Genomic DNA, 27,437 nt, shown 5'->3' with positions numbered 1-27,437 from the left:
CCTTGTCCTGCTGTCTTGAGGTAGCCACTCAAGGGAGGAATTCCCCTTCAGTGTCCCTGGCACTGGTCACCTGGCACCAGGGTTCCCATAAGGAACTCTTAAATGGCACTGGGGAAGGTGGACAAGACTACCTGTAGGAGACGTGACCAGCCTAAGGACTCCAAATGTTCATGAGGGGCCATGAGCAGAGAAGAAGGAAGTGCTTATCTCATATCCCAGAGTGAGAAACTGACCCAGGGGACCATCCTGTAGCACCTCACCCATGTCCTGTTATGCCTAAGATGATAAATAGGTACGTAAGACTGGGCGTCTCATCACGACCACATCAACTTCGATGGAATTGACTGAGCGTGTGCTCTGTGAAGGCTGTGTTGGGTTCTGAAGATGCAAAGACTTACAAGCTGTGGACCCTCATTTTCAAGCTGTTCTTATTGAGCAGGAATGTTTCCTGTGGTCACAAAATAAACGGATTGTCCTGGGGCTTCTTCAGGAAACCGTCCAGGCTAACCAGGCTTGCGTGGTGTTCAATGCACGATCGTTAATTAAAGCAGGATGTTCAGTGATAAATTAATTCACCTTCTGCTCAGAATCTTTTGAGGAAAGAATGAAAGCTGAGAAAAATGAGGCTTTTTTCTTGAGAGCTTCTTCTCATATGCTGTGCTGAATATTTGAGTTAGCTAAGTGCACTTGGTATATGTCAACAGAGATGCCATTTTACAGGTGATGTATTTATTTCCAGAGAAGGAAACTCATAAGCTTGTGAAGCAGAAGAAGGCCAGCCAATTTATAATCTCCTATTAGTCAACAACATTATCGAGAATCTCCTGTTTGTAGAGTAATAGCGCAAGTACTGGTAGAGTGAACTCAGAAATAAAAGGCGCAGCTCTGTATCTGAGATGCACTCGGCCCTAATGGGAAGGGAGGGCCAATATGTAAAAGGCGCAGAACTCTTATAAAGAAGGTCTGGAAATAAGTGCAAATAAACGCCTAAGTGCGGCACTTAATGTTCTACTTTCTATTGTTGGCATTTGTACTCAGACGTGACTTCTTAGGGCTGCTGAAGCCTGGGAGGGCTATTTTTTATTTCTTGCGTACTCTCCACCAAAGTGCTGACTGAGCGCATGTGGGCTCCCAGGTGGCCTAATTGCTGGGGGCATCTGGAGTGGAGGAGAGTGATGGGCTTCAGGGCAGCCTTGGAGAGGCCGAGCCAGGCTGTGGTGTGAGGGGACCCCAGTGTGGAGGCAACAGGAGCTGGGAGAAAGCAGGAGGAACTCCCGGAGTGGCAAATCTGAACACTCTCGTCACGCAGGTTCTCTGACCGGATCCTGCTTATTGGCCTCACCTGCTACTGCCAAGAGCAACCCTCTGTGGCCTCCCATTCCCCCCTCCTTGGACTAGCTTCCTCTGTCGACTGGCCAACCTGAATCTGCCTCCTTCAAGACTGGGTGAAAATACAGCCTCGGGAAGTCTTGTTGGACATTCCTCTCCTTGTTCTTTTCTTCTTTTTATTCTTGTGCTGGCGATCGAACCCAGAGTCACTCTAACCACTGAACTACACTTCTGGCCCTTTATCTTGAGACAGGGTCTTGCTCAGATGCCCAGGCTTGGCTTTGAACTGGGGCTGCTTCTGCCTCAGCTTCCCGAGTAGTTGGGATTACAGGGGTGCGTCCTCTTGCCCAACTTGGCCCCACCTTCAAGTTCCCGTATTCCTGGGTCTGACCTTCATTGTCTTGACCTTCAGAGGAAATGTCCCAAACGCGGTCTTCAGGTAATTTCCAAGGGAGGTGGTGAAGCAAGAGTGATTACATACAAAATGAGAGGAACAGGGCCATATATAATTAAGTGCTAAACAAAGTAGGTAGAAAATGATTTTGCAGAGTGAGTTGGAAGTCGGAAGTTCTTTGTTCAAGTTCTGCTTCTGTAAACAAAAAGAGCACTTTTTGGCAGTCATTTAACTTTTAGACTCCATTCTTCACCCGTAAATTGAAGGGCTGGTTTAAGGGGCTGTGAGTCCATTCAGCTCTGTTTGTAAGATGATTAAGGTTTGAGTACTCATCAGGCTGAGTGCAAAATGTATTGTTTTTAGGAAGGGAGTGGAGACCACTGGAAAAGCAATAAGTCTTGGTAATCAGAAGGACTGATCCCTGCTGACCATAGGAGAAATAGCCAAGGACTGATTGAAAACCTCTTACTCTGTTGTCATCCAGCATGTTCTTTCTGAAACGGGAGGGACCTTGCACAGAGTATTCACAGTACAGTATACGCATGGTGTCTCCTTTGTCCTTGGCCCCTGAGACTTGCCATTCCATTAATGCTCTGGATCCTTTCTGATGCTCAACTGCTTTCAGAAGTGCAGCGTGTTTCTCATTAGCAAGTCCTGTGGAAGGGGTGAAGGGGCGAATATGCTTTACATTGGTCACGGTGTGTATTTTCTTTAATGTCCTCTAATTTGCCTGCTTTGATGGTCCTGCATACTCTGGTGGTGGGTGGTGTCAGAACAACACACTGAAATGAGACACAGCACACTTGCCTTTCCCCATAGGAACATAGCATCACAGTCTGATGGCTCATCCCCAGACCAGCTGCCTCTGTCCTGGCCTTCCAGTAGGGCCATACTGGAGAGCCATACTCTGATTCCCCAGTACCCTGGGCTGTAGCTGCAGGGGATATTCTTCTAATTTTTTTCCAAACTTTGTTTTTAATGACACAGTAGTTAGCTACTGTGCTAGTCAACCTTTGGTTGCTATGATCAAAACACCTGACAAGAGCAACTCAGAGGAAGAAAAGTTTATTTTGGCTCACACTTTTTGTTTCAGAGGTTCAGACCATAGTTGGTAGACTCCACTGCTTTGGCCCCGAGGTGAGGCAAAACATCATGGTGGAATGGTGTGGCAGAGGAAAGCAGTTCTGCTTTCTCAGGGAGAACAAGGCACCAGGGATAAAAATATAAACCCAAAGGCACATGCCCAATGACTACTCCTCCAGCAATACCCTAACTGCCTACATTTACCTCCCAGTACAGTAGTTCTTTCAAATTAATCCGTCAAATGGATTAATCCACTGACTGGTTACAGCTCTCACAATCTGATCACTTCCTCTCTGAAAATTCCTGTATTGCCACATGCTCTTTCCAGGAGACATTTCACATCCAAACCTTAACAGCTACTCTATAAAACTTAGAGTATAAAAACACACAAAATTTAAAACCATTCATGTCTAACCCATCCCATTATCACTGTTAACCTTTTTCACTATTTTGGCTAAAATAGGATTTCTCTTAAAATTTACTATGCAATAGCCCAGAACTATTTAAATAATCTAATTTTATTCTGGAAAAATTTTGCAACTTTTTAAATGGAAATTTTTAAGCATACACAGAAGTAGAAAAAATGGACTGTTGAACCCCAGTGTAACCCAGACGTAGCTTCAACAGTTACAAGACCTGCTTTAAAGGATGGGTTCAGAGCCCCTTCCTTTCAGTCTTCTAGGCCTGAGTTCTGAAATGAAGGGACAGGATAAAAAACACATGACATCAGTCTTGGAGTTATTAGGACTTACCCAAAAAGACATCAGTCAGTATGGCAGGGCCCTGAGCCATGTGGGATCTGTGGCTCTCACCTACATGGGCATGGTGGCCTCTGTAGTTCTATATGGTATCCCTTACCCTCTCTTACTTTGAACTTGACCCTCAAGTTGTCTTCCCAAGAATATGGGTAGATTTCCATTGACACATCTGTACTTGTCTGCCCAGCCTCAGTGGTGATGGCCACCCCCTTGGGGAATGGGGGCTGCATGCCCATGAAGTGCAGCGAGGCTCCCAGGCCAGGTGCACCTGAACCTGATCTGCCCTACCGCTGCTGTAGATGGGATGGAGAGTGCTATTTTTCTCTTCTACTCCTTTTGCCAAACTGGCTTAGTCATATGTTCCCACTGGAGAAGGGCCACAAAGGGAAGAATAGGGGAATGTCCAAATAGTAAGTTACTCCTCAAGGTCCTTTGGACCTTGACTAAGGCACGTATTTATCCTCAGGAACAATCACAGCCCAGCTCAGGAGGGGAGAAGGTGGCTGCATCAAGTCCAGGGGCTTAGAACAACCAGACTGTGTGGAGCCTTAATTACTTAAAAGGGCCCCTGGCTAAGCCAGATGCTGCCTTGGAGCTTGCTTATGTAGGGAGACTTGGCATGTTTATTAAATATGCTCAGGGATCTGAGACATAATGAAATGCCTTGCCTCCTGGGAGTGACAGGCTCAGCTCCGGGATGGGTGGCAGCAGGTGCTAATGCTTCACTTAGAGCTCTGTCCTGGAGCTTTCCACCTGCTCCTCCATCCTCCTTTATTTCTTGGGACTGCAAAGGTAGCTCTTGTTTTCCAGCTGCAAGATCCTGGTGTTGGGCTTCCTGATTCTTTTGTCCTCTCCTAGAAGGTGGTAATAGAATGGGTGGGATGGCTTTTAGAGGCCTGGACTAAAGGAGGTATTGAGAGTAGAGGGCTCTCCAGCAGTTGTCCCATTGTGGTTTTAGATTGTGGCCCTAGCCCATATGCTCAGGAAACTCACTTTGCTTTTCTGGATCTCAGGTTCCTCTTCTGTCAAATCATGGTTTGGATGATGTGTTCTCCTAATCCTCTCCTAAGAGTGTGGCTGCAGTTCCTGGTTTGTAGAAAATGTGGTTGGATGGTCCATAGGTCTATCAGATGGGATCCAGAATATCCAGTAGTTTGTAGGATGCATTGCACATTTGATCTCTTCCCAAAATGTGGGTATGTTCAGAGGAGCTCCGTGGCTCTGCCCTTAGAAACACCATTCAACTGATGTGACTCAAGCAGAGTGCCCTCAGCCTGGTAAGGTTGGCCAAAGCCCTGGTGAGAAAGGAATAGACTGCCTGAAGTCAGATTTCCTAGAAATTGACTCTGCAATGGAGATTCTTGTGATAGTAACTTAATAAGTGACTGCTGTTGGGAGGACATGTAAGGATGTGAGGTCAGGACAAAATCTAGGCAAAGATGTGGTCTCAGAAGTTCTAGTGTCAGCCTGGTCCCAGAGGTGACTCCAGAGTGTGAACTATATCACAGGCTGAGATATTGTCCCTTCCAGAGTGAAAGGGGCTGGGCCATTGGTACCCTTGCAGCAGGTAGTTCTTGGTTACAGATCCCTCCCCCATCACCATGGGCAGTGGGGGGCAGACTTCTGAGAAGGGAGCAGGTGTGGGCCATTAGTAGTCAACTAGCATAGCAGCTGGAGGATGGGTTCCTTATAGGTAAAGGGGACCTGGGTGGGTCCACCTCCGAATCTGTCATATGCAGACTGGTAAGAGCTGGATGGGGAGGGAGGGCTGTTCTAATGGCTGAGTTCCTGTGGGTGGCTCAGCATATGAAGAGAGATTTCCCAGTGAGGCTGACCTAAATGATTATAGAAGTCAGGATGAGATTATATTTGGGGGACAGGCAGAGGGTGCCTAGGAAGGGGCCCGAGTGAGGCTTGGTTATGTACACTTTGAGAAAATCTGTCCAAGGATTCCCTTGTCACTTAGGTGTTTCAGAATCCCATCTGCACGAGGCTTTGTTGAGCTACTGTTTCAGGGCAGCGGTGGCTCATCCAGGAGGGTGGCGCCTTTCCCTCCTCATATTCTGCTTCCTGCCACTTCAGTCTTAACCTCCCCCCACCTTCTTCCACCTCTATCCTAAAACTTTTCACTGCCTTTCTGGCCTCTCACTCCTGGGATTCTTTTCTTTGAAAGCTTTAGCAGGTCCTTTCTTGCCTTCCTAGAGCAGAGCAGACCCCACCTCTGAACCCTGTGGTCCCCTCATAGCACTGACCACAGTTTAACATTACACATATTTGTGTGCTCAGCTGTTTCATGTGTGTCCCCCTTTATAAGTTTCAGCAACAACTGAGGCTGTTTTGCTCATCGTTTTCTCTAAACACCCCAAAGAGAATCTATCCCATAAGTTGAGCATGGTGGCACACACCTGTAATCCCAGCAACCTGGAAGACTGAGGCCGGAGGATCATAAGTTTGAGTCCAACCTCAGCAACTTAGCAAGACTATGTCTCAAAATCAAAAATAGGGACCAGAGATGTAGCTCAAAGGTAAAGCTCCCCTGAGTTCAACCCTAGTACTAAGAAAAAACAAAAAACAAAATATAAAACCCATCGTAGGTAGTCCATGAATTTGTGGGATTAACCATGAAATTTCAGCTGTGAGCTATGGGATCCACATCACTTGGGGTGGGCCAGAGACTCCAGACTGGATTGAGGCAGCTACTGGCTTGTCTTGTTCTTCAGTGTTATGGTTTAGATATAAGATGTGCCTTGAAACGTGGAAGACAATAAGAAAGTTTAAAGGTGAAATGATTAAGTTAAGGCTCTCATAACCTAATCAGGGCATTGATCCACTGATAGGGATTAAATGGGTCATTACTGGGGAGGCAGGTAAGGTGTGGCTAGAGGAAGTGGGGTCACTGGTACATGCCTTTGAGGTTCGTTTTGTCTGTGGTGTGGACAGCTCTCTGCTTTCTGACGGTCATGTTCTGAGCTGCTCTCCCCCTTGACTCCTTTCCACCATGATGTTCTGCCTCACCTTGGACCCAGAGCAATGGACTCAGCCGACTATGGACTGAGACCTCTGAAACCATGAGCCCTAAATGAACCTTTCCTCCTATGTTGTTTTTGTTGGGTCTGTTGGTCAAAGTGGTAAATGTTTATACTAAAACACCCAATATACAGATGGCTCTTGTGACATTTCTCAACCTTGGTGATTGTGTGCACCAGTTCTTCTGACAAATCCCTTCTCACATGTCCTACGGGTTCTGCCTCTCGCGAGCACCCTAACATGCCTACGTGTCAGGTATTACCGAGAAGTACTTTGGGTCAGTGTCCTCTGTTTTAGGTGCTAATGCCCCTCCCATCCACAATACCTTCCCCCAGACTGGCAGGCTGGCTGCACTCCCTCCTTCTCACCTGCCGCTTCCCTGAGTGACACACACATGCACATGTTCACAGGAGGCTGATGACAGACAGAAAGCAGTTTGGGGGTGGCAGCCCACCTGCACAGGAGTGCTCTGCGGGTACCAGCCCTGACATCGTGGGAATGCGTTTCTTTGGGAACCTGCCTGATGGAGGGTGTGCGCTCACCCACTCCCTGCGTAAACAGGCACACATGGCAATTATCACATTAATCTTTGGGGGTGGGGTGGGAGGAGCAAGACTGGAGAGAAAGATGGGGATGGAGAGAACAAGGAAGGGGGCCCTTGGGAATCCTGGCCTGAGTTTGTACAGGCAGGACCAGACCCCATTTTTGGAAATAGGTCTCTAACTGGGTTCCACAGTTAAATGTACTGAAGGGCCCCTCAGATGAGTACCCTCTTCACACAGCAGTTCTGACTGGGGAGGAGGAATGGCTCCTGACCAAGCAGGAAGGCCACGCACGTAAGGTTAGGAAGGACAACACTGATCCTGAGGTCCGTTTAGAGACAAGGGTTCTCTGGGGCACAGCTGCTTTCCAGGTTGGTGGCAGGGCCTGCTGGAGGACCAAGCAAGCCTACAGTAGGGTTTCTTCAACTACAGTACAGCTTCGACTGGGGACCAGATAATTCTTTGTCACAGGGCTGCCCTGTGCTGGGCATTAGTAGCTGCATCTCTGGCCCCTACCCAGTAGATGTCAGCAAGATCCTTCCACCAGCTGTGACTACCAAAAGTGAATCTAGAATTTCCAAATGTCAGGCTGGGGTGGGGTGCACCATAGCTTCTGACTAAGAACTGCTGGCCTCAGGCTCCATTTCAAGGACAGATCTTTGGCTTCAGCAATTATGAATAGAGCGCAGGTGGGGAGATGGCAGGAGTGGTCACCCTCTGCTACCAGAAAGGTCAGGCCATTCATCTCAGCAAAGCATCTATCCAAAGTCTCTGCTGATCAGACCCAGGCAGTGGAACAGTGAGTGTGAAGGGCCCAAGCATCCTTGGCAGGCAACTGGCACAGAGTTCAAGTTCAGTTCAGACCTGGAGTTCTGATGTCCAAAGGTAGGAGGAATGGGAAGTCCTACTCCGGGGGGTTTAGGAGGGGCCTGAGTGTGCACAGAAGCAGACAAGTACACAAGGTTCCTTTTCATTTTCCATCTGAGTCCCCAGCCAACTAGAGGGATCCTGTCCCTGTTGAGAGTAGGCCTTCCCCACTGAGTACTGTGACCCACAGACCTTCTCTGGGACACCCTGACAGACATACCCAAAGATTATGCTTCACCATCCCTCAATCCAAAGTTCACCCTTGCTGTCAGTACTCCGTGCATAGTGTGGTAGGCAGCGGGCGCTCTCTGGGCCAACGTTCTTTGCAGGGAGGGGCCTGCTTTACACTTAGCAATTCTGCAATAGAGCTCTGAGTGGTAAAGTTTCCCCTGTGAGACTCTCTGGGACCAGAGTCCAACAGAATGTGGTTTGGAAACTGTCTCCTGACTGAGCATCTTAGAGTCCTCAGCATGGCTACCCCATGTTCTTGATGGAAGAGTTGCAGGGGAGAATAAAATACAGGGATCCTACGCCAAAGAGGCTTGTGAGCCTTGTAACTCAAGCAGTGGAGAGAATGAAAGGGAGTGTGTCCCTCTCACCCAGGTGCTGCTCCCCTCCTGCGTTGAGACAGATGCACGTGGATACCCCCAGAGACAACAGCCACGACTCTGCCATGGTGCCAATAGCAACTCACTCCCACTTTGCATGGTATTAGGACACTTGCTGCCTTCAGAGTGGTGGATTGCTTCTTTTTTTACTCTCAAAAGACACTTGAGTCCATATCTCTCCTACACTGGACAGATTTAAGATTTTAATAATGATGAATCAGAATGAGATGGAAGCCCTCATTAGCTTCAGAATGAACCCCGCCATTTTGGAGGAGGGAAGCACAAGTTCTTGGCTTGCCTACTTGCTGCTGAGGGATGTCCCCTGGGATGTGTCACTAATCCATGGAGAGGCACGTGAGGGGAGGGGAAGCCACCTGTTGGGGAAGAAGTGAGAGGAGAGCGGAGGGAGGGAGCTGGGTGTGGAGAGGGTGCGGCAAGTCTATTAAAAGGTTTGTGAATAATCTAGGGAAGCTGTCAAGCTGCTTTCTCCGCAGGAACCTTTAAGCTGTCAGTCATCTTTAATAACCCCCAGGGCATGGCGCTGCTGGAGCTGGTGTCTTCCGGACTCTTCTTTTTCTTCCTCTTCCCATTCCTCCTCTTTTATCATCCAGGAGGCCCCAGGGCTTTGGTGCATGGCATCTATAGCAGTTCAGGAGAATTCCGCTGTTGGACAGGGCGTATCAGAATGAATTTGCATGGGTTTATTTTTAACAAGAGAATCATCTTTTTAGAAATGTGGCCATTTATTGACCAATTGGGCATCTGAGTATGCCAAACCTTTTGTCAGGTGCCTGACAGAAACCTGAGTAGTTAAGGTGTCTGCCTTGACATGAGTTAAAGCAAACCCAAAACATACTCACAAAACACTGACTTTAAAAGAACTTATTGGTCATCAACATTTTTCTAGAAGATTTGGGAGGCACATTCCAGACTGTGGGCCAATAAGAGGAGTCTGTTCATCCCTATATTTTAAACATTGTGTTTCCCAATGGATTAATAGATTTTCTTTGGAAAAGAAGGTTCTAAAATCAAGGAAGTTTATGAAATGGCATAACAAAGTAAACCTTGTTCCCTTTTTTGCTGGTCCTCTCACCGACTGAGAGGCATATATAATCCATGTTTACCAATGGTTACTGAAGCCCATTTTCCATAGCACACACTGATATCTTTTAGATGATAGCAATGAGAAGAACACCATCTTGGACAGACTTCTCTCCACAGCAGCTCTTGCAAATAGTCACCCCAATGAGGTTGCTGTGAGCTAGCCTCAGACCATGACTGTGACCTCTGAGACCAGAGATGACTTCTAGTCACAATTTCATCATTGTCATTGCTGATATGGAGTAATATTATGGGTAGTTGAGCCTCGAGCTGGGTGCTAGGTATAGACTCAGTCTTTGCTGCCAGTGAACACTAAGAAGAGGGTTGCCTAAACCAGAGTGAATGAAACCTGTTAATCTGGAGTCCCAAGGTGAAATATTGGAACTAACCAGTCTTTGATCTATGATCATGAATACAGACAGAGCTAGCTATGCAAGGATCGTTCAATTCATTTTTCTGCTTGTAGGCCAATGTTCCAGCTATCTCAGAAAAACCAGGTTCCCATGTCCATTAAAACCCCTCATGGAAGGACTGGGGTTCTAGCTTAGTGGTAGAGCACTTGTCTGGCATGTGTGAGGCCCTGGGTTTGATCCTGAGCACACATACAAATAAATAGAATAAAAAGACCCATTGACAACTAAAACAAAACAAAACTAAAACCAAACATGGAGCCGGGTATTGTGGCGCACACTTGTAATCCCAGTGACTTGGGAGGCTGAGACAGGAGGGTTCCTGAGTTCAAAGCCAGCCTCTGCAAAAGCGAAGTGCTAAGCAACTCAGACCCTGTCTCTAAATAAAACACAAAAAAGTGCTGGGGTTATGGCTCAGTAGTCGAGTGCCCCTGAATTCAATCCCCAGTCCGGCCCTCTCCTCCCCCCCAAAAAATAGAACCCTCATGGCTCTTGATATCTAGTTCTGTCTCTTCTGGCAATCAGGAACTATTTTCTTTTGAGGATCTGGCCCATGTCTTTCTGCTTGTATTGACCTGATTACATCTAGTCAAACCAAAGAGACAGATTTTAGCCACTGAAAATGTGAGGACTTTGTCTTTGTTCCATCCAGTTCAGAAAGTGTTTTAATGTTTGATTTTGAGTCCTACTCTTAATTTCACTAAAGTAGGATGTGAGTTTTGATGGTATTGGCTTTGATTCCCCCAATGAATTGGGAATGAAATATATGCGGAGTTTCAAATGGGTATTAAATTTTGTGTGTGAGGAGTTGGGAGTTGGGTGGTGATTTCAAAACTCTGTACATGTTAAATGCATCTCAGGAAGACCATTTGGGAAGACTTGGTGAGTGGGAATTGGGACAAAGGCCAAGAAGAGTCTTTGTTGAGAGGTACCTGTTTGGAAAGGACTTTTCAACATACCCCATGCTGGAGTTCAAGGGTCTAATAAAACATCCTGCCAACAAATGCAACGTCCTCTCAATGGTCACTGCTTTTGGCCAGATGTTTGGTATAATTCTTCATCAATTCTCAGTCATTCAGGGGCTTTTATTCCAATTTATGATACAAGTATACAAAATATAGATTTTGATGCATTTTTTTCACTTCCCTGTGTGTTAGTATGAGAGAGAGAATGAAACAGAGAGGGAGAGAAAGAGAAAATGATCTCTTTTCTTCTAGTATATTCCTTGTTCCACCCAGAACCTTGCTGGAGGCCAGGCCTGGACCAGCTCTACCCTATGGCGGGAGAAGGAGAGTCGGAGCCAAGGTCCGGGGCTGAGCTAGATGTGGATGACCCTAATGTTTTCTTAGCTATCTTTGCCAGCATTCACAGAATAGTGATGGACCTAGCCTACCTTTGTCTTTTGGAGAATTTGTTCCATGTAGAGTACAAAGACTTAGAGCTCATGTCACCCAGCACCATAATACCAGTTAGTGTTTGCATGACCTTGGAAAGGAATTTGACTTCTCTGCAGTCCATTTTCTCATGTTAAGTGAAGGTGTTGGAATGTTCCCAGCAGGATGTTATGGGCTGCTGATGCAGTGTCCCCACCATGTGCACGACAGAGGATGGGTCAACTGATGGTAAAGCCAGGTTGGAGTGCATGAGGCAGTGTGTGCCTGCTGCACTGTCTGACACATCGTCCTGTGTATGAAGCTGTAGGAATATTGGCCGAGCTTCTGACAGATGACTTGAAGTATTAAGGAACCATTTTTTTTCCCCTTTCTTTCAGACCAATGATGCCTTAGGAGCCACCTGGAATTGGCTGTACTTCATCCCCCTCATCATCATCGGATCCTTCTTTGTCCTCAACCTAGTCCTGGGAGTACTTTCTGGGTAAGCCAGATGTTTCTCTTATTTTTTTTCTAACTAGAAACTAATGCCTCCTGACTCATGACAGATTCATTCATTTAACCTTCATTTAGAAGACACTTGCTGAGCAGTCCCTTTGTGCCAACTGCTGTTCTAGATGCTGGAAATGTGCTACTGAACCATCGTTCTAATCATCTTTATTATTCTTAGGAGTTAAAAAAAAATCTTTGCGTGAGGTACAATACTGAACATGGTAATTCGTGAAGGTTCATTTATCCATCCATCTTTTTACTTGGTAATTCTATGTCAAATAGTGTGCTGGTTGTCAGGAATACAAAATTGAAAAGATGCAGGTTTTATCCTCAAAAGATTCTTACTCTGCAGTGTACTGGACATCAAATCCCACAATTGTGACTTGAATTCACTTATATCAATTTGCAAGTACTCAATGTCCAATACTGTGGTACATATTGCAAGGAGCGCATAAAGTACAAGGTATGGTCCCCCCTCTCCTGACTCTGCTTCAGAAGCATGTTTTGCTGAGATGACACACAAATGCTTGCAACTGAAAGGGGAGATCTTTTAGTAACATTGGATATGATTACTTGTTTGGGGGAAGGGACAAATCTATACCATCAGATGTCATTGGGGTTGGATTCAGGAAGGAATGGGATTTTGCTCAGGATACAAAATACCTCCTAGGATAACAGAATATGTGGGCATGAATATCCCAGGAATGGGAATATCATACCTTAAACAAAGATGAAGAACTGGGACATGTCCTACAGGGTTGAAAGCCATAGCATGACATCTTTATGTTAAGACCAAGGAATGTGTTAGAGGGCCTTATATTTTACTAAGCAAAACTGGACTGAATTTTTTGTCAGAGCTGCATTAAGTTCTGCAAATGACTATAAGATGGTGTTTCAAGGTGAGCATGGCACACCAAACCAGGTTGGTCATTCCTTGAAACTCCACCAGTAAATCCATAGTAAGAGGTGCACAAGGACAAAGTGAATAAGAGGAATTACAACGGATGAGAGATGTGTGATCATTGTTGAAGCTAGGGGGTGAATGGTAACTGATGGAGTAGCCGGAAAGCTGAGGTTTAATTGCCTACTGTGGGGAATGCCAATAAAAAAGCAAACTGCTGTTGAGGACCCAAGAAAGGCTCAAGAATTAGAGGTAGTTGGTTATCTTCTTCCAGGTAACCCTGATGGGGTGTGTGTGGTGCTAGACGCAAGAGGTTTGATTGAAAGTCCTTGGTCCCCTCTCTACTTTAGATCTGTCTCCAGAGAGGACCGACAAGTATCTGCCCCACACAACACCCACTGCTGTGCAAGTTAGGATGCCTAATCTCTGTAGCAGATTGAATCAGAGAAACTTGGGGTAGTACCACAGGGTGTATCCAAGGGTGGGGTTGACATAAATGAAGACAGGGCTAAATGGAAGTCCACAAACTGAATGTCAGTACCCCAGCCCACTTCTGCTTTCTCAGAAATTCAGCCATCTGGTAGGAATTTAGAGGTTTCTTCTAAGTTCTGCATGTCAAGTGTTTGAAGAGAATAGATCTGTCTATTCTGATATTTGAGGGAGACCAGAGAAACAGGTTCCCACCCCAACACCTTCCATGAGCTGGGTACATCTCCTATGGCTGCTGCAACAAATCATCACACATCAGATAGCTTAAAACTGTGAGGTGTTATTCTCTCTCGGTTCTGGAGGCTACAAGTCCAAAACCTGTCAGGGCCATGCTCCTTCCAGGGACTTGAGGGGGGAATTTATTTCCTTCTACTCCAAGCTTCTGGCGTTCCTTGACTTGGAGCCACATCACTGCAGCTTTGCTGTGTGGCTACACTGCCTCTCCTCCCCTGTGTCTGCATGATCTTCCTCTGCCTCGCTTTTATACGGATGCTTGTCATTGGATGTAGGATCACTGGGTAATCCAGGGTGATCTTTTCATCTGAACATCCTTAACTGTATCCACAAAGACTCTCCATCTAAATAAGGCAACATCCAGGAGTTCCAGGAAGTTGGACATGAACATTGATTTTTGGGTCTCCATTCAACCCACTACATTTGTCACTCCATAAGTCCCAGCCATTTAGTTTCCAGTAAGCTTTTCATGCCTTACTCTTTGGTCTGAGCACACAGCTAGGGAGCATCAGCATTGAGGAAAAGGCCCAATGCAAGAGCTCCAAAATGAAATAATAAGTAGAAAAAAGGAACTCAAGGGAATATAAACAATGCAAAGAGTAGAAGACAACTTTTAAAAAGCCATACTTGATATCAGGGAATAGAAAGAATTTCATCTACAAAATAACAGGTTATTTCAAAATATTCAAGGTTAAACTCTCTGGGAAATGAATGTAGAATGTAAGTGATGTGCAACTAATGTAAAAATGCCATAAAGATGAAACGATAGTAAAGGGTTGGGACATGAAGTTGAGGACATCACATAGAAAGCAAAAGAAAGAAAAAGAGGGTTGGTCCAAAATTTAAATATGAGCTCCATCAAGAGAACAGTGAAATGGGAAGAAAGAAATTAACAGAAAAATGTGAGAAATGTTCCCAGAACCAAGACTAATGGCGCCAGATTAAAAGATCTGCTGAGACTTGTGCAAATGATGCTCTTTTCAGCATTGTTCCCTGGCAACAGGGGGTGGGAGGCAACCTGGGTATCCATAACAGGAAACTAGAGAGGTAAAGTGTTGGATGCGTACATGGCATACAGCATAGCAGTTAGGAGCAACAGATATCAAGCATACATGGAACATAGGGTGTGCAAGAATAGAGTTCAGTGAAAACAAGCCCAGGTGATTATAATATCATTTACACAAATAAAAGTGCATGCACACAAAACATACACAGTTTGCAAGAGTATATTCAAATCAAAAGTATGCATTGCATATATTGTGATAATAGTTTTATGGTAGGGTGATAGAAAGTGGATTTATTAATTAACCATAAGAGTGTCCTCTGAATACTCAGCACAGCTAATTAAAAGACAACACGCCAAGGTGAATCATCATAAAATTCAAAACATCAGGGTAAAGAACATTCAGAAAGCTTCCAGCAATTGGAAGAGGGTAAGAGTTACCTACCAACAGTTAAGACTCAGGCTGGCATTGGGCTCCTCAATGACAACACTAAAAATTAGAAACCAATATAGAACTTTCTAAAGCTTTCAGGAAGAAAAAATCTTTTAAGATGAATTCTATACCCAGCCAAAGTACCAATTATTCAGAAAGATTGATTAGCAATATTTTCACCCTTTCTGAAGAAATTATTGGGTAATGGGAATTACTAAAAATAAAGTAATTAAGAAAAACATGATGCTCATAGAAACAAGGGATTCGGTAGAGGAGAGATGCAAGGGCATCAATTCCCAGGATGATGATGGTGAAGGGAAATCTGGAACAATAGCCGTCAGTGGTCTAGAGGGCATTAAGATCAGATTTGAATAGGATGACTGGGCTCAAAAAATGCTCTTTAAGAAAAAAAGTGAAATTAACATATTCACTGATGTGCTTTATTCAAGAGTTTATGATTTTGTCAAAACTATATGCATGGACATATGTGTGCATGTGTGCATAATTGTATATGTGTTGCATGTATGCATTCATGTGTTCATAATTGTATATGTGTGCGCATATATGCTTGCATGTGTAGGCACATATGCATATGATTTTGACAAAGCCATAGAACCTGAATACAATGTATCATGGAATATTAATTTCACTTTTTCTTAAAGGTAGCAATTTTAGAGACCTATCAGATGTGAATGTGACATATACACGTGTGCATATGTATATGCATGTGTGTACAGATAGATACGTATATGTATGTGTATAGTTTTGACAAAACCAAAACTTTTTAGAATATAACACGTATATACACGTGCCATGTGAATATATTATATGTACTCTATGTGGATGTATTTGTACACACAACTCCCTAAGCATTTAATTTCACAAAATATAGAAGTGTTACCACTAAAGAAATGCAAGCAGAGCGAGTTCTCTGTGCAGTGCAGCTGTCAATCAGGTCCCCATTGTCCAAGCTGAAGTTTGAGCTAGCCCCTTGTGGTGCTGTAATTGCCTTGATTCGGATGGAGGAGGCAGGGTATACGGAGGCAAAGAGGGTGTTAAAGACCGAAATTTTAGGTTCCATTGTGAGGATGTCTTTTAAGAAGTCTCTAAAATATGAAGATAAAGAAACGGTAGTGTTTTAAGTATAATATTTATAAATTTGGAAATGAATACCAGAAGAAATGGGTGAGTAGAGAGGCAGTACCTCTGGGGAGTGAGGTTCAGGGGTTGGGAAAGGTGAGGCAGTGGGCTGCTATTTTGTTTTTATTATGAATTGTTCAAATTTGATGTGACTTTAAAAATTCTACATTAATTACTTTGAGAAAAATAGAAATTAAAAATTGTAAGGCAAATATTGCACAAAGTATAGGATGAAGGGAAGATATAAGGACATTTATTGAGCATCAGTAGGGGAAGGATTGGCCCCGGGAGAGATCAGATTCAGAAGGATCAAGAAAGAAATAACCATACTAGTCCAACTAAGTAGTGCTAAGAGCCAGTGATGGCGGTTGTGAAATGGTTATGGAGAGTCACGGGAGACTTTGGGAAGGATTAAGTACTCAATAGCAGGTATCTTGAGTGGGGAGTTTTAAGATGTAATGGAATTTCTTATGTATACATTTGTTAGGTTAGCATTTATTAACATCCTTTGTTGTGCCCAAGTTCTGCTCTAGGTAACTCTCCACACAGCCTGTGTCTGCCACTCAGTGGCTACCCATGGGAGAGGTCTCACCACAGACATCTTCTTTGTCTTCTGAGGGATTCTCTCTAGTGTGTGTGACCTTAATCTGATGTTCTTTATCCGTACTCATTTCCCAAGTGTGTCAACAGTTTAGAAAATTCAGACAGACTCTTACTACTTGAGGAGAGACAAAAGTAGATGCTGTGCTAGCCAAAGTCATTGGCATTTCAGACAAGACCCCAGAATGGGTTCAAGGTGTGTCTTCTAGAACTAGACATGGGACAGATAACAGTTTCATCAGACAATGCCTTGTGTCTGACTGTGTGGACTTCTGGTTGGAATTGCCTCTTTTCCTTCCCATATCTTCTCCAAGTAGAAAGAGTGGTACACTGGAAGAAGCATGGCCTTTAGCGTAACATTCACGGGTGTGATGCCTGACCTGAGAAGCAACCACTTATTTGCATTGTGCCCTTGGACAAGTTCCTCTGAGCCTGCTTCTTTCTCCGTGAGATGGGCTAACTATATCTCATTCTCACAAAAGTTTGGTCTGGCATGGAGTAGCCCTTAGCTCCCATGAGCTGCCTGTGCCCTGTGGTAATAGTGACACACATGACCTCCACCTTTTAGGTCCAGGTGGCTGTCATCTGCACAGCAGCCATGGAGGTTTGACTTAAGCCAGCTGTGGGACTGGGAGACGGCCACCTCAGGTTGAGAGATGCCATGGTACTGCCATGGCAGATGCCTCTTAGCACTTCTGGAGAAACCTAGGAACTAGCAACTGCAGCTGGAAACAGCTGGTGCAAATAAATTCTGACATTTGAAGGAATGTTAACAATAGGGGCTTTACAGGCTGGGACTGAAATGTTTCTGTCCTGGTTTCTTTTTCACATTCTGATGCTCCACACGACTCTCCAGCATTGGTGGTGGTGTTGGGGGGGTTTCCACTGGTGTCTTCAGAGGGCTCAGCAGCAGCTGGTCTTATGTGCAGAAGCCACGGGCTTTCTCTCTCATGCTTCTGGAAAGAATGGAGGCTTCCCCCTTAGAATTGGTCTTTGGTTGGGATTTGCACTTTGAGGCCCCTTAGGAAATATCTCTGAAAGTTTCTGCCTCTGGAAACAGATTTCCTGTGTCCTGCAAGCAATCTGAGTGTTATACGCCAAGGGTATTCCAAGAGCAGAAAGACAGAGCAGTGGAAGGGGGACACACCTGGTGCCTGGTGAAGAAGAGAGTCCTGGTGGGAGCAGACGGGCTCATAGCCCACTGGGGAAATGACTGAGGCCCCTGTCCCATGGGTCCTGGCGTTTGTGGGAGGAAGACTGAGGTGTGTGTTTGTTGGCTTCATATTTAAAAAGGAAGTATGGATGGAAGCATTGTAGCATTTTTACTTGTCTCAGAGGAAATAGGATTTGATGAAAACCATTAGCTTAGGCTTGAAGAGAAGCAGAGCTTCCTGTCTCCATGGCAACAAACCAGGGCTGCAGAAGCACATCCTGAAGTGCTGTCAGGGGCTACAGGGCAGAAAGCTCACACAAACAGAAAATGACCCTGAGCTATTCCAGTGTCTCCACCCACTGCTCCCAGAGCTCCTGGAGAGGGAAGTAGGCTGAAGGGAGCAGTTGTGCTGCCTCCAAAAGGGGACAGCGGCAGTCAGACCAAGGACCACTTACGTACCCATACACACATGTGAAGCAACGGGAACCTCGTGTGTGAAGCACGTTAGGGTTCAGAGCATCTTTGTTTCTAAGATCATATTTGTTCCTCGTGACAACATGTGTCAGTGTCTTCATTTAGAGATGTGAAAGGGGAAGTTTAGAGAAGCTAATCTCCAATGAGTTATAGGCAGAGGGCGGGCCAGAGGTTACAGTTTGCCAAATTCTGGTTAGGTCAGTATTCCAGGTGGTTTCCACTGGGGGTACCAACACCAAGGTAGCAACTGAGAGAAAGGCTGCCAAGGAGTCGCTCAGGTATCATCCTGACCATATAGATTTGTGTGCGGTTTTAATCTGTCCATGCCTTTATGCACACGCTGGTCTTCATATATACTGCATGACCTTGTACATACAAGGTTGAGGATGCCAAGACCACTGTCGAGGTCCTTTTACCCTAAGAACTGATGGAGAGGGTGAACCGTCAGTAATGTGGAGGGATTCTTTTGGTTGCATCTCTTCAATGAATGGGTCGGCTTCTATGACAAACAGAATGACAGATGTCTCATTTGCTGGCTGGACTCAACAATTCAGTATAATTCAAGCAAACATATATTGAATGTTTTACTATGTAAAAGATGACTGTCTAGATGTTTAGGTTACAAAGATGAATAAAACAAGCAGGTTATCAACTAATGAAGGAAACTATTCAAAATACTGGGAATGAGGTCTGAATTTAAAGAGTTCAGAATTCTAGTCCCCTCAAAAGCTATTTATCTAAGAGTCATGTATGTGGGTCATGTGGTTTGGATACTTACTATCTTACAGGGTATTGTTGCAAATGTAAAGGTGAATAAGACCTAGGTCTTGGCCATAAGGAACAGACTGTAGATTAACAAATGGGCCTTTGGTGTTAAAACTTAGCTGTGCTGAGAAACCTGCCATTACATATTAGAAGGTGGCCCCCAAATGTTTTCCAGACTGGATTTGAGACAGAATGGCTGCTGGTCTTAATAAAGAAATTATTCATACCCAGATCAGTGGTCCAGAGGAGATCTCTGAGGGGTGTTGCAGGCTGTTAGTTTGACATGTGTCTGATCCTCCTGAGACAGGTTGACATGAAAGGTGACTGGCTAAAATAAGTGAATGAACTCCACAGTTGTACTCCTGCTGTGATTTTGACACTGGTGTCAACTAGGAGACATTCATTTGTTCACTCAGAGAGCAGTTACTGAGTATTGGGCTGTGTATCACCCACTTCCAGGGCGGGAGATATTGGATCAGATGAGGATGGAGAAATGCCACCCTCAAGGAGCCTATTATCTAGGTAGACAGATAGCAACAGGATGGACATTTGAACTAATGGTTGGTCAGCCGACGAGAACATTCCAATGGGAGTCAAGAAACATAAAGGCACTGGAATTGTGAGCAGCTTGGGTGAAGCTTGTCGCAGGAGCAGAGATAAAGCAGAGGCATGGAGGGCTCTTGGGCTGAGCTAGTGAGCATGAAGTTGATGCTGGGAGCTTGAGGGAGGTTCTGAAGTTGTGAGCTGGGAAGCTGTCTCGATGCATTTGAACATGACCCCAGGGCAAGTCTGGAGAAGCAACACTACAGAGAGACAAGACTGGAAGTAGGGAGACACGTTGGGAGGAATAGCTCAGGAGAGAGCAGAGTCAAGTTCAGGCTGGGGATGGAGAGGACAGGATGCATCTGGCAGATGCTGGTGGCATGGGGTCTGCAGGACTTTGTGACTGTGAGCTGTGTCTGAGTGTGCCATGGGGTAAAAAGAAGAGGGAATCCTCCAGGACTGCTTCTGGATTTCTGTATAGATCCTTCTGGTGGCTGAGCAAAGACAGGATGAAAAGTAGGTTTGAGGGAAGAGGTAGGTTGCAGACCTGTTGAGTTTAAGAAAACAATACGCTTTCTGCCTTTGGGCTACTGCATAGCAGTAGAGTAGGTTTCTTTCTGGTTGAATGTTTTTAAGCTGTGATTTGCTGAGTCTGTGCTATGCACCAGGTATTATGCCAATTTCATGCCACATGCCAGCTCATCTAATCCTCACAATGATTCTGAGATATTTTATTTTTTACTACTAATATTTAGATTTTTTAAATAGAGTAACTGTGATAGGGAGGTTTGGTCATTTATCTAAGCAAACAAAGCTCTTCAACAGCAGGTTCAGGATCTGGAATGAGGTCTACCAGGCCTGAACACCTAAACCCTTAAACACGTCTTTCATGTAGCTTAAATGTCCATTCTGGGAGAAATCGTGTGGCATCCAGTACAGTGAAATTTGCTAAAAAATGAAGGGGTCCTTAAGGCGACCTAGATGGTCCTGCTGACAGATCTCATGCTGCACCTGTTATTATTAGCACCGTGGAACATTCACCCTTCTTCCTTTGACTAGAAGTGCACTTTTCCGAGTGAATTGCATGGTGCTGGTGGTTCGTTCAAAGGTCTGCACTGCTTTATGTATCAATTGTCAGAATTGTGTCTGAAAGTGTGTTAAAATTTATTCAAGGAGGATGGGCCTCTTTGTAAGCCTTTGGCCATTTACTACCGGCCTCAGTGTTACAAATGGGGAAACTAAGAGGGTAAATGACTTGCTCAGCTGAACACACAGCTACTCATTGTCAGATCTTGGCTAGATCCAGGTCCCCCGGCTCCAGGATGCTTCTCCTCTGTGCCAGAGATATAGCGTAGTAATAAAATACAGACTCTGCAGACAGAGTGGCCGAGTTTGAATTCTACTTCCATGGTGGTTGCATGGTGTTAAGGAGATCACTTCACTTCCCTATACCTTCAATTAAATAACCTGTAAATAACCCTTACAGGATTTACTAGGGAAATGAGCTCAGACCATGCATGCTAAGTGGTTAGTGTTTAGGAGATAAAAAATTCTTAGTAAATATTAACAACTTGGGAAGAGTCATTCTTCTTACCTATCAAGTGCTTCCGTCAATTAGCAAGATCTCAGGTACCATCCATGGCGACCTATAGGGGGCAGTGGAGATGGACTCACATAAGGCCATCAATTTCAACACTGCACCATTTGCAGTTCTTTGAAAATGCCCTTTTTTTTTTTTTTTTTTTTTTTTTTTGTACCCTCTGCTCATGTGGTCTGGACTAAGCCTCCAGCTGCCTTAGTTTTCTTTGTTACAGCTCCACTCCTCTCTCTCAGCCTATTTTAGCTTTGACCTCCTTCATGACATCTTTCCAGGTCCATACCACTCTGATTTGGCAGTTAGGATCAAAATCTTTCTCCCACATGCTTCTGTAACACCATGTATCTGTTACAGAATCAATTACTCATAGTAACATTATGGAATTACTTTACCAAGTTTAATTGACAAGAGCTAACGTTTATTGAAAGCTTGTCATTTACCTGATACAATGCTAAATACTTAACATATGTTATTCGAGTTAATTTTTATAAGAACCTCGTGAGTCAGGTACTGTCGTTAAGCCCATTTTACAAATGAGGAATGGAGGTTGAAGGGGTTTGAGCCTGTCCTGAGGAGAGAGCCCCCCTGTCTCCCCAGCGTTGACTGACTTCCTCGTATGGGATTATGAATGTGTCTGTCAGCTGCTGGTTTTGTTTCTCATGCTGGATATCTTTCCAGAGAGTTGAATTGGACCTAAAATCCTAGTGCTTTGTTTCTGTGCTCAATAAATGATAGCTGAGTTAAAGGGGAACCAGTAACGCCAAGATCCTCCTGGGGGTTGCCACACCCCTGTGACCTCTTAGAGAGTAATATTGCAGAGGAAGAGGCTGGCATCTTAAGCCAGGAGCGTAATCACTGGTTTTGGCGATCCTATGTGGAGTGAGATCCTTGCTTGCAGCCTGCAGGCGTTCCAAACGAGTAATTGTCACAGGTTGAACATTTTTACATGCGGAGTTTAGCAATTCTTTTTTTTTTCTTCTAGTCAGTTGCCATGCCTTGTGCCCACTTTCCTAGTGGAATATTTATCGTCTTCATATGAATTTAAAATATCTATTGGTATAGTAAGGATATTAACCCTTTTATGTCCCGTGTGGAAAACATTTCAGGAATCGTCACTATTGTAATCATATTGGGAATTGTGGGTGACCACAGTGGGAGTCAAAAAAGTCAAAGCAGTTATTCATTATTCCTTTGGAGTATTTCATGTAGGAAGCATTTCCCATGTATTCATTTGTTTGGTTCTCAAAATGATCCTAAGAGATATATTATTATTTCACAAATAAGGAGATTGCAGCTGGAAGCAAACAAGACATGCCCTATACTGTAAATCTGAACGCATTACTTCTGTCTTTCAGTCCAGTACCATTTGCTACACAAAGCACCACTGGCCCCTGTGACCTGAGCCTTTCCAGGGGAATCTTTGCTGCTTGCTTCTACTCAAAACAGTTGTGATTTATACATATGCTCCAGCACAACAAAGTGATTTTTTTTTGAATTCATGAATTCAACAATATTAAGCACCTACTAGTTACCAAACACTGTTCTAGATGCTGGAAATTTAAAAAATCCCTGCCACCAAGGAGTTTATATGCTTGTGTTGCATGCATAATCTAGAAATCACATTTCTTCTTTGATTTCCCATATTGTAAAGAAGTATAACCAGTACCAGAATCCTGGAATTGCTGTGTGTGTCCTTGCTCTTATCCACCTAGGGGAGCAAAGGTGGTGCTGAGATGGGCTTGGTCAAAGTGGGAGCGAAGATAGATGCACGGTGTGGAGAGAGGTGAAGTCATATCTGGGAGAAGGCAAAGATCATACCCAGAAAGGTCAAATCTGAGAGGTAGGGTTAAGATATAGAAGGAAAAGGATAGAGAAATCAGTGAATGGGACAATGGAGATAAACCATCAAAATAAGTTATGATTTGTAAGTTTTTACCTTTTATAGAGAAACGTGGACATATGTTGGGACATCATTCAGTGTCTTTTGATGATGAAAAAAATAACCAGATCTAAAACACTCTCCTTTGTCTGTTGGAGGATTTTTTCACACACAGAATTTCTAATCGGCCAAGTTCTTAAGTTGCTGGTAACAATCCTGGTATATCCTTGGTCATAGTCTAGCTTAGTAAAGTTTCCACACTGCTATCTTTATGTGTGTGTGTGCATGTATGCATGTATGGGTATAGGCATATGTACATTTTCATACGTGTACATGATTTGTGTTCATGTGCTAACTCTAATGTGTATACTCTTGTCTTTGTTCCTCTGTGAAGCTCCTAAGGAACCCAGTAGAAAACTGCCTGTTCCCTGAATTCACTTTGCACAGTTTAAACCTATTTCAAGAATGTTTCCATATTAAAATCCCATTTTATTTCTCTGCTTTTCAGGAAAGGAGCTAATTTGTATTTGTAGACTGATATAACATGAAGTAATATTTATGAAAATGCTTTACTAAGAGATAGTCCTGAATTTAATTTACCTATCTGCTACTAAATGTCTTCTGTTAGCCATTCCCCAAGTGTCTCAGACTTGGGATGTCCAAACTGAATCATCTCATTCCCTATATTCTACCACTAAACACACAGACTGCTTTTCTGTATTATCCCTCTGTTATCTTTTATCACCTTTACTATCCAAAATGGAAGCTTTACTTGATCCTGACAGTTTCTCCTCACTTGTGTGTCTAATTGCTCATCAAGACCTAATGACTCCACTTTGAAAGATTTCATGAACTGTGTTCTGGACTGAAGCACTTGCCTCTCTAAATGCTGTCCCTGTTCTGAGCCACTCTGCTATCCATGGCAAAACAGTCTTGTCTTTGTGACCTTCATTATTTACAGTGGCTTCCCACTGACTAAGTAATAGACTCCTTCGTGTCTCCATTTGATCAACTTTCAACAAATGGGCATCGACCTTCTCCCATGTGCCAGGCGGTGTTCTAGATGCTGGGAATACAGCAGAAATGAAAACGAAAATATCTGCCTTAATGAAACGAGGATCCTAACATGGGAGAGTCTAAGGAACATACATTCTGATTTGGGTAAATGAAAAGGCAAATCCTATCCTTGGAAAAGAATGTTTCATAATATAAAGATGGTTTTTCCCTACTTCAATCTTTAATATACTGTTAATGGATGCAAAGATTTTTGCTGAAGGGGGTAAAATATATTCGAAAGCTACAGTAATTGAAACAGTATGGTATGCTATATAAATAGGGGGACCAAAGGATACCCAAATATATAGAGTTACATAATACACACATGTTACTTCAAATTAGTGAAAAGAAATCATTCAATGAGTGGTGTTGATGATTGACCAGTCACTTGGAAATAGAAATTGATTTAGATCATCATCTTATACTAAAATAAATTGCAGATGGGGGCTCATATATTCATTTAAAAAATTAAATCATAAAAGTGTTGATTATGGGCAATTTAAAAATCTTCAAGGGAGAGAGCCTTCCTAAGCATACAAATCAATAAGCCATAAAAGAAGTAACAGACAGATTTGAATTTGTAAAAATAAAAACACACTGCCATAATTCATTAATAACACCCAAAGACCAAACTTGGATTTGTTTTGAATTTTAGAATGATTATGTAGAGGGTTAGGGGAGGTGGGAAGATGGAGAGATAATGGATGGCTGGTGACTATAACAGAGCTCTAGTTGCAGATCCTGGGCTCTGCTGACTGTAGTAAAGGCAGATTTAGATGCTGGCATACGACATGGTGAGGGATGGGCTGTAATGGGTGGGGGAAGGTCGTGGAGAACACCATCCCAAGATTCAATTGTGATGAGTTGGAGAACTTCAGCTCCATTTGTTGAGGGAAATAAGATTGCAAGGGGAGAAAAGCTCTTGTTCAGGGAGGAACATGTGTTCCATTTCAGTCAGACAGGGTTTGAGGTTCAGGAGGCTGAAAAAGTAGGTCGGGTCAATGACTATCTGTGTGTTAAGACAGGGAGAACAGACGGGACACACTGTCGGAACGTGACAGAAAATGGTGCAAACAGGTAAGGTTATCTGTGGAGGGCATGCAGCGAAGATAGACTCCTAGAGACACTAAGAATATCCAGATGGATCTGGGCAAAGGGGACAAAGAAGCAGAGTTTCAAAAGGAATGAGAAGACCCCAAAGGCTGAGTGAGTCATTGAGATCCAAGACAACGTGGATTAAAAAATATCTGTGGAGGCTGGTGATGTGGAGGGCCCGTCTGGCTTTATTTCTGTTCTTTTTTATTATTGAGATAATTATAGAATCACAAGAAGTTGGGAAAAAAGGTCTTGTGCCCTCCTCCCAGTTTCTGCCTGATGGTGACATCTTGCTGACAACAGTATGAAACCAAAACCTGGAACTGACATGGGCACAATCCCCAGAGCTTATTCTGATTTCCCTAGACTTACCTGCACTCACCTGTCTGTGTGTGTAGTTCTGTAGGATTTTATTGTGTGTAGATCTGGGAAAACACTATCACAATTAAGATGTGGGACTACACATCTCAGGACTCCTGCCTTCGTGGTCGCACTGGCTGTTCACCACCAACCTCTGGCAATCACTCTTCTCCGTCTTTCTAATCTTGTTATTTGAAGATTATTATATAAATGGAATCATCTGGTATGTAACTTTTGGATAATTGACTATTTTCCTACATAGTATAATTTCCTTGAAATCCATTCGGGTTGTTCCTTATGCCAGTTGGTCATCCCTTTCCATTAGCGAGTAGCATTCTCTGCTATGGATTAGCACAGTCTGACCATAAACTCATTGGAGGACATTGAGTGGTTTTCAGCAGGGGCTACTAAGAGTAAGTCCACTATGAACATTTGTCTTCAGGTTTTTGTGCAAAGGTAGATTTTCCTTTCTCTGGACTAAATGTCCAAGAGTGTAATTGCTGGGCCGTATGGAAAGCCTGTGTTTAGTTTTATGAGAAACTTGTCACCCAGAGAGGATGTACCATTTTATATCCTTGTCAGTAAAATGAGACTTCTGGTTTTCCGATATATTCCTGCTGGCTTAACACTAGTAAGTGGTACAAATTTGTGTGGAAATTATAAAACAATATCCATAATGTAGACCAATGATAATTAAATCATTTAAAAAATTATAGGCCAATAAATTCTTCCCAAAATAACAATCAGTAACAAGTCTGGGTGGGAAGAAAAGATGAATACAGAGTTCTTTTACTATGAGCTGTTAAAGACCTTAAAATAGACTAATCACAAAGCCTCAACTGTTAGCTTCTTTCACCATCAATTCATTAAAGAGTCCAAATTCATGTTCCTTGTCTTGGGTGACCTCTCAGGGCCTAGCCCTCACCTGCTTTTCTAGCCTCAATTTTGAGCCTCCTTAGCCCTGCCACCCAGCTCTTCTTCCTGGATTTCCCAGGTAATCATGTCTTTGCCTAGAAATAACCCACCCCAAGAACCGCTTCACCTACTCATTGGACTGGGGATCTCTGACTCATCCCTCAGGGTCAAGTGCCCTCAGGGGGGTTCTCATCGCACTATATAAGCTCCTCTATTGCAGCACTCTTCTCCTTGTTTCATAGCTACCTGTGGAGGTCTTTGCACCTTTAACAGCCTTATGGAAAAGTCACCATGGTGAGTCCATTTGCCTTCCCTGGCTTTGGCAAGCACGATTAACAGGTTCCTGGGTAGGCCCCAGTAAACGCCTTCCAGTGAACCAATGAAAAGCCCACCTTCTGTTTGTGGGATATCTGTATTCCTCAGAAATTTTCCAAAGATTTTAGGCTTTGTCTTCAATAGGTGTAATTCCCTTGAAACCTGAATTTAGTGTTAGTCCAGGAGCTGAGCAAAATACTATAATAGAACCCCTGTATTTTGCTGGCATCAAGGAACAGTTCCAAGAACAGTGCCATACACCTTCCCCATTATGGGAAGGGACAGGGAACAGAACGTTTGTCATCCCCCATCTGATGGACATGACCCCAGTATGATGGAATTGTTGCTGTTTCGAGGACTTTTTTGATGGCATTTTGCTGTCATTGTTTATCCCATGTGCTTACTTCACTGTTGTTTCAGTGCCAAAAATCTTAAGCCACTAGAGATTAGGAAAAATTTTTTTAAAAAAATTCCTGAACTTAC

At 43.9% G+C, this 27,437-nt stretch overlaps 1 protein-coding gene across 1 annotated transcript in view; it reads left to right on the top strand.

The window, feature by feature from the left end:
- The window catches only part of Cacna1e (calcium voltage-gated channel subunit alpha1 E), a 453,197-nt gene that overhangs the window by 298,000 nt on the left and 127,760 nt on the right, over nucleotides 1-27,437 (top strand). The window contains 1 exon segment of the mRNA XM_047520455.1: nucleotides 11,891-11,994. Within this exon segment, the coding sequence (XP_047376411.1) occupies nucleotides 11,891-11,994 (104 nt within the window).

The sequence above is a fragment of the Sciurus carolinensis genome, chromosome 12 (genome assembly GCF_902686445.1).
Source record: "Sciurus carolinensis chromosome 12, mSciCar1.2, whole genome shotgun sequence".
NCBI lineage: Eukaryota > Metazoa > Chordata > Mammalia > Rodentia > Sciuridae > Sciurus > Sciurus carolinensis.
Note: the sequence above shows the minus strand (reverse complement) of the source record. Positions and strands in the feature narration are given on the sequence as shown.